The sequence below is a fragment of the Lithobates pipiens genome, unplaced genomic scaffold (assembly GCF_037356315.1).
Source record: "Lithobates pipiens isolate NorthernLeopardFrog02 unplaced genomic scaffold, aLitPip1_a1.2 Scaffold_18, whole genome shotgun sequence".
NCBI lineage: Eukaryota > Metazoa > Chordata > Amphibia > Anura > Ranidae > Lithobates > Lithobates pipiens.
In genome coordinates, this window is record NW_027507758.1 from 626,167,879 (window position 1) to 626,176,490 (window position 8,612).

General features: G+C 40.5%; 1 protein-coding gene across 1 annotated transcript in view; it reads right to left on the reverse strand.

The window, feature by feature from the left end:
• LOC143986868 (uncharacterized) overlaps window positions 1-8,116 on the reverse strand; it is a 57,287-nt gene extending 49,171 nt beyond the window's left edge. The window contains exons 1-2 of the mRNA XM_077485274.1: window positions 8,111-8,116; window positions 4,237-4,533 (exon numbers count right to left, since the gene is read on the reverse strand). Of these exons, the coding sequence (XP_077341400.1) occupies window positions 4,237-4,533; window positions 8,111-8,116 (303 nt within the window). The remainder of the gene's footprint in view (window positions 1-4,236; window positions 4,534-8,110) is intronic.
• Window positions 8,117-8,612: the final 496 nt, after the last annotated feature.

Consider the following 8,612-nt stretch of genomic DNA (forward strand, 5'->3'; position numbering starts at 1 on the left):
GCAAATGTTTAGCAAAATGCTATTTCCACTAAAAATTATTATTAGTGGACACGTTTAGCCACATGGGGATGCACAGTTGTTTTGTGCATCCCCATGCAGGCAGTAGTCCCATTCATGTCAATTAGGATGCAGTGGCTGCACGGGCACAGCCACTGCTCCTAATCTGACACTGATGTGGGCGTATGGCCCCCAACATAGACAGTGTGAGCTCAGGGACATGGACCCGGACCCACACAGATGTCAAATGAGGAGCAGCTGCTGTGTTTATGCAGTTGCTACAAATGCACAGAACACCTGTGCATTCCTGTGCGGTTAAAAAGGGCCTCGCAGGGGCATAAACTGCAGCATGCCCTGTGTGAACGAGGCCTTACTTTTTTTTTATTGTAATATTTATTTTTATTTTTTACAAGTTTATTTTTAATATTTTGTACTTTTTTTGTGAGGGGGGCTTTGGTGAGATATCAGAGGTCTAAACGGACCCCTGATATCTCTTATTTCAGACAGATAAATGGACTGAAGACCCCCTAAAGGGGTTCTGAGGGTTATTTATATAGGTTAACTTTGACATCAGTTTGGCTGGGCTGTGTTAGAGTTCTGCTTGGTCAGGTGTACAGTGGGGTGCACATGACAGGCCAGAACTAGGCCTGGTTGGAAGTTTTAGGTATCAGAGCCAAGAAGTGTGTGTGCTGGGCCCCGCTGAGGAGTCTGGGAAGGGGTACTTAAGATGTTGAAGTCACGTGTTCAGGAGGAGTTTGTGAGGCCCGAGCGGCCTGTTCTTGTTTCCTGGACTGGGGTAGCCCCGCGAGGGGTCCCGTTCACGGGGTGTTCGACAACCCGCAACATGCTTCTGTTGGTTACCCCCAATACACCCGTCTGGTCTGGGGTGGGGTCCGTCTGTTCCCGGGTCTTGGAAACGGCTGATCCGAGGCGCAGTAACTAAGGGAGGATTCAAGGTGTCCGGGTGTGCTCTCGGCTTGGAGGGGCACCACAACTCGTGGAAGTGACCGGGGGAGGACTCTTCAGAGGAGCTGGTATCCTGAGAAGTGGCTGGTTACTGAGTTGGGAAGTACATTGACGAATCCACGCTTTTTCCAGTACTATTAAGGAGACAGAGAACGTTCCAGGTACTGAGAAAAAAGGTTCCTGTTCACTTTCAGTTACAACTTGTTCAAGGTCAGAGATTTTACAAGTTCTGAATCAAAGTCATGACTGCCATAATCATTGGCTAGAGATTTGTTCAGTCTTGAAGCGCCCAGCTGCGAGTGGCTACTCACTGGGTGGTATTAGAGACTTTTTTATGTCTGCAGTTCAAGGTGCCTGAGTTCTTCACCCTTGCCCTCTGTTCCTATACGAGACTGTGTTGTTGGATGTTACCCCTGCAAAATAAAACCCTTCAAAAGGACTTTATTGGTGTCAGCGTCCAAGTTGTTGGGCATCAACCCTGGGAACCCCTAGACGTGGAAGAACAAGCCAAGCGGAGGTAACTGGTAAGCCCATAAAGTTAAGGCCGCCCTTATGACCGCTACACATGCACATTACATGAATGAATAGGAGTCTGTATAGAGACCCCTATTCATTCATATACTGACACATAGTAAACACGGTTTACTATGCTCAGTTATCATTAGACACAGGAGAATAGCTGCAGCCAGCAGGAGGAGGAGGGAAAGATGGCCAACAGCAGGGGGCATCTGGGATCAGTTGAGGGGGTCCACTGCAGGGGGGGGGTCAGAATGGCCCCTGGGACATAGTATTAGTCCATATAATTTTTACACCATACAGACCTGGCAGCCAAAAGGGTTCATCTCAAAGTTCCGCCCAAGGTAGAGTAAAGATCCCTTTCTCCTGGGCCACCTGATTTCTAGGGATTAGTTGAGTTACAGAAACACAGCCATGGTGTTATCTAAGTAGACCCTCACAAGGATCTAAAGCCATGTCAACCAATGCAGGAAAACAAGACTAAGCACCCCCAGTATTAGAGAGTTGATATGCAACAACCCCACCAGCCATATCACAAAATGGAGAAAGCAGTTGCAAAGATGACAAACATTCCAGACCAAGGTTTTCTGGGGTGAAGAAACAATTGAATATCTAATGACTGTGACCTTCTGCCCCATGACTTGAGGACATTCCACAGTAAAGGACTGGAATGGGACTGGGAATAGACTATGAGTGAACCAGCGTCCTCTAGTGGCTGAAGGAGACACTGCAACCAAATACCCCTGAGATGTGGCGGGGTTTGTCATAAAAGACCTTCAGGTACTGGATCCCCCTTAGAGGCTCATTTACACTTGCTGCGGCTTCAACACACATGAACGGCTGGTTTATACTTGCTTAAAAACAGGGCTTCAGAGAGTCTTGTTTAAAGCTCTATGAAATCTGTCACTAAATAAAATGGTTAGCTTACAGTCCTGTTTACACCTGCTTTTAATTAGCTTCAAAAATTATACCTCATGTAGCTTCAGTGGTGTTTAAAAGCATCTTCAAAGCCTCCATAGAAGTCTATGGCAAACCTCGCTTGAAGCCCCATTGAAGCCCCACCAAAGATTCATCAAAGCTCCACGAAGCCTCAAGCAATAGCAGGTGTATACAGGACTGTAAGCTAAACATTTGACTGGGGCTTTGACTGGCGTTCAGTGAGCTTTAAAAAAGCGTGTCTGAAGCCATGTTTTGAAGCAAGTGTAAATTAGCCATTAATCTGGAGTCCACTCCCCTTGACCTGTATAACACCCTGCAGGAAAGCATCTTGGTCAGAACAACACTGCACAGGGTCCCATTACGCAGGGTCCAGCGCCATAAGGCTGCATTACAGGTAAACCTTGAGGAATCTTCTCTCCTATCCAATGAGGCTTGGGTACCATCCATTTTGGCTGGCAGCTTTATCAAATGTATCCGATTCCTCTCTCTAAGGTAGGAGGGGTCTATGGGGGGACTAAAATTGTAAAATAGTGCTGCACACATATGTAATGTGTTGCTTAATCTTTTTTAGGAGCAGAAGCCCTAAAAAAAGACATTCCCGGAATGAAAAGTCCCGCTACTGCTCTAAGTCCATGCAACCAGGGACCCATTTCAAACGTAGGGATCAATCTGCCAGTGGTCCAAGCTGCAGTAAATCTTCAACAGTAGGACCAAGGCAGTCTGGGAGACTGGCAGGTGGCCTTACCTATACTGGGCTTGCATGGCACTAGCTTCTATGTGCCGAATGTATGAAAGATGTGGCCACAGATAAGGAAGCAGAAGCTTGGAAGGTTAAGGACTATATCCATGAGGCAGTGGCCGAAAGCATACAGCTAGCCTCTAGCACAACCTGTTCTAGAGAAGAACCTAAACCAGGATCCTCCACAGATCAAGGCCGAAAATCGCCAAGAATCTGTGAGATCTTATCAGGCTCCTCGTCAGAGGCAGAAGACATGCCGGAGCATTTGTTCGATTTACATCTGATTGAGCCATATGTTATGACCCTAAAGGAGACCATAGAATGGGATCAGGACTCTAAAACTCCAGAGAAGGTTAAGAGATTTTTTTCCAAATTTAAGCTTTATGGAATGGATCCGATGGAAGCCCTTGATTCTCAGTAGAACCATTCCAGACCTCCAAGTATGCTCCAAGAGCACATCAGTGAGCACCACCTTACAGACATTGGTGAAAAAACAGAGGTACTTCCTGTGTAAGAGGGGTTATATAGGGGGAACTTCCTGTCTATTGCTTGCCAGTATCCATTTACTTAGAGGTGGTGTATAACCCAAATAGTATTTACTATGGCTGCTCTGTGTCCCGTTATGTACGATAAAGAAAGAAGACATTGACCTTAACTCTCTGCCGTCTAGTAGACATAAGGCCTGCTGACCCATATAGTGGGACTGATGCTGATACAGCGACCCTGGTCAGCTGAGAGAGCACTGTACACTGGTTACCCCAGGTGATCACCCACCTAGCCTGTCAGTGCCCACCACTGCTTCCATCAGGAAGAAGTATGTACGTGTTGGCACAGGTACCTCTTGTGACCAGTCATTGTGTCTACCAGTAGGTGGAAAGATTGGACTTCTGTGAAAAACATTTCCCACACTCAGGACAGGAATACGGCTTCTCCCCTGTGTGAGATCTTTGACGTCTGTTAAAACTGGTATTGCCTGAAAAACATTTCCTGCACTCAGGACAGAAATATGGCTTCTCTCCTGTGTGAGATCTCTGATGTGTGTGAAGATGGCACTTCTTTGAAAAAAAATTTCAGCACTCAGGACAGGAATACGGCTTCTTTCCTGTGTGAGATCTTTTATGCACATCAAGATTGGATTTAAAAGGGAAACATTTCCCGCACTCAGCACAGGAGTATGGCTTCTCCCCTGTGTGAGATCTCTGATGTGTGTGAAGATAGGCCTTCATTGAAAAACATTTCCCACACTCAGGACAGCAATATGGCTTCTCTCCTGTGTGAAATCTTTTATGAACATTAAGATTGAATTTAGAACTAAAACACTTCCCACACTCAGGACAGGAATACGGCTTTTCCCCTGTGTGAGTTCTCTGATGTACCTTAAGATGGGATTTAAAATGGAAACACTTCCCGCACTCATTACAGGAAAAGCTCTTCTCTGTTGGAAGGACGGCCCCGTCCCTCACAGTCTGAGGTTCCTCAGGATAAGAGGAATACGATGGTCCATCTACACTGTGTGGTGCCGGATGGACATTTGAGGTAGTCGGGTTTTCTCCTGGACTATACTGTGTGATGTCCTCATCTTCTACTTTACAGTCTGGAGACAAAGTGAGACAATCCTCTGAGGTTTTCCTCATCTCCCGTCCATCTACTAAAATAGAAATACAAAGATTATTACTAGACATGAGCTGATTGGTTCCCCTAAACCAGGACTCCGCCCACATTAGACAGCTTTGTCTCTGAGGATCTTACAATTCCCCCCTCAAGGTAACTAGTAAATGGGTCCTCTGATCTCCTACCAGATCATTTCTTTATTCATGGACCTTAGTCAGAGAGTGAGGAAACAACGAGAACTGTCTTTTATAGGAGTGACAGTGATGAGGGGATTATAGGAAGAGTGTCCCCTCCCCCTCTATCACTCATTGCCATCTTCCCAACACAAGAAGTCCTGCACTTCCTTATTTAGTCCATGATTTAGTCATGAATAACAGCGGGGCTGAGCCCCACCAGAGGTCAGAGAGTGAGGATGGGGGGAGAACAACCAAGATGAAGACTGGACTGATCCTGAAGACCCCCCATCATTGGGTTATTGACTCCTCCCTCATTATCACTTTCTGTTTAAGGTTCCAAAGTGTGAGGATGTTATCACATTATTATCAACATGTAAAAGTCTGTGCTCCAATCAGATCATCAGATATAAAATGTCTAGCTGGTAGGAAAAAATGGGTGCAAAAGAAGTGAGGACTATGTAATGTACTATGTATTATATGGGATCCAAAAATTAGGACTATACAGAATAATGTAATGTACAACATAGAGTATATAGTGCAGGGGTCAGGAGTATGTAATGTACAACAGAGTATTTTTTTGTCGTCCTCCCGTCAGCACACTATGGGTTAACTGTTCCTCATTAACCCTCAGGTCCACTTTCTTCCAGCATTATAAATCCCTGTCCTCCCCCCCCCCTCGTGTTCTTTTTTCATTGGTCGCCAGGCCACCCAACTGAATTCCAGCAGCTGATTCTCATTGCAGATTGACACAGAACAGGTAAGCTTTTTGTATTATGATGTTGTGGTCTAAATATGATCACTATATGAGCTTATAGATGTCTCCTCAAGGTTTATTTTGAGTGCTCCTTCTCTGTCCCGTTTGTGTATTCTCTGTGTTTTTTTTATTAATCTTCCCTTTCTTGATTCTGTGTGTTTGAATGTCTTTCCTTTTTACTTTGTGTATTCCTTGTGTCCTTTTTCAAGTGTTTCCTTTGTGTCTTTTGTCCCATGGATCGAGTCTGCTTGTCTTTGCAATGGAATTGACTTTTTCATCATTTTTATTTTGTGTCATTGTCAGATTTTTTTCTTTTTAATATAATAAATAAATATATATATATATATATATAATTTTTTTTTTTTCTTTTTTAATCACCTCCAGTATTCTTGTGTTTTTAGTTTAATATTTACTGTATATTTTGTGTCATTTTATTATTTTAAAATTCTTGCAACAACATTTTTTTAATGAGATATATGTGTATATATATATATATATATATATATATATATATATATATATATATATATATATATATATATATATATATATTTTTTTTTTTTTTTCATCATCTCCTCTCCTCCATTTGTTTTTATTTTATTTATTTTAGATACACCACATCTATCCTGAGTGCACTCTTTTGATCAACATCTTTTATTGCAGGTAGATAATTAAATAGTAAACATAATTTGTTTTATTATTAACTTCAAATATATTATGTTTTATATTTTTTTTATTATATTTATTCATGTATTATTTATTATTTTTAATCCATAGATTAAAGGGACAAGTGGATTTGATTTATTTCAAAACCATGCTAGAAAATTTTCCTTTAAATACATTGGTTTGATGTATTTATAAATATGTATATATTGTATGATTTTTTTTTTTAACCTTCTGTTGTCCATTTATTCTTTATCTCTTTACCTTTTATCCCTCTCTCTATATTTTTCTTCCTGTCTTTTCAATTTCTCTGTTTCTTTTACCCATCTTTTATAAACCATGCTATTATAACATGTGTGTATGTATAAATAGACAGACATATATATATATATATATATATATATATATATATATATATATATATATATATATATATATATATATATACACACATACACATACATTATGTCGTCCTCCTTTTACTCCTTTTACTGTTTATGCTTTTTATTTTCTATTTAATTTTCATTTGGATTTTCTTTTTGATTTTATTTGTTTTTTTTTTTTTCATTTTTGAATTGTAAGTAATCTTTATGTAAAAGTTTAATAAAATTATTAACATATTTTAAGATTGTGTCTGTCTTTATATTTTTATGTTATTATCATTAACTTTCAAAGAAATATTATTAAATAATAAAAATTAATGTACAAAACTAAATAAAAAAAAATATTATATATATATATATATATATATATATATATATATATATATATATTTATATCTCAACAATTTATAAAGTATTGAAATATTTTAAAGCATATATAAAATTATTTTAATCTGTATTATATTATATTATATTATATAATATATATATATATTATGAGGGCTGTGAGGGCATGGCTGTACTGTGCATGTCCATGCATTGTTTTTATGGCCTTTTGAAAGATGCATTTTGTGAGTACTCACTTTTATATAAAACATTTTTTATTATTAACCACTTAAGCCCATTTGGATGGCCGCTTTAACTGACAATTGCGTGGGCGTGCGACGTGGCTCCCAAACAAAATTGACATCTTTTTTTCCTACAAATAGAGCTTTCTTTTGGTGGTATTTGATCACCTCTGCGGTTTTTATTTTTTGCGCTTTAAATAAAAAATACGCATTCTTTTTTACTTTTTGCTATAATAAATATCCCCAAAAAATATATTAAAATTTTTTTTCCTCGGTTTAGGCCGATACATATTCTTCTACATATTTTTGGTAAAAAATAAATCGCAATAAGCGTTTATTGATTGATTTGCGCAAAAGTTATATCATCTACAAAATAGGGGATCATTTTATGGCATTTTTATTAATATTTTTTTTTACTAGTAATAGCGGCGATCAGAGATTTTTATCGTGACTGCGACATTAGGGCAGACACATCGGAAACTTTTGGCGCTATTTTGGGAATATTCACATTTATACAGCGATCAAAAATGCATTGATTATTGTGTAAATGTGACTGGCAGTGAAGGGGGTTAACACTAGGTGGCGCTGCAGGGGTTGTCTGTCAAGTGTGTCCTAGGGGGTGATTCTAACTGTGGGGGAGGGGTTATGTGTGACACGACACTGATCATCGCTCCCGATCACAGGGAGATGTGATCAGTGTCCTGTCACTAGGCAGAATGTAAATAAGCATCTCCCCGTTCTTCCTCTCTCCGTGAGACGATTTAGGGTATCCCCACGAACATCGAGTCAGTGGGACCCACGATCATGCTCACGGAGCTTGCGGTGGGTGCGCGTGCGCGCGATGGCGCGGCGGGAAATTTAAAGGGACGTACCTGTATGCCCATTTTCCTGTCCGTGCCATTGTGTCGACGTATATATACATGCGGTGGTCGGCAATCGGTTAAATTATCTCTGGTAATGCACTAGGTATGCGCCTTCCAGTTCTGTTTTTCTTGTAGTTCCTTTCGAATTACCCCACCTGAGGAAGGCAGCATCCACCCAGTTTTGGATACCATATATACCGGCTTTCACACCACCATTTTATCTAACATCTGTTATGCCCCATACACACGGTCGGAAATTCCTATGGAAAAAGTACGTTCGGATTATGTTGTCGGAAAATCCGATCATGTGTGGGCTCTATCTGACTATTTCTGTCGGAATTTCCGACGGAAAAAGTTCGAGACCTGGATCTAAAATTTTCCCACAACAAAATGCGATCGGACTTTTTCCAATCGTGTGTAGTGAATTCCAGCGCACAAA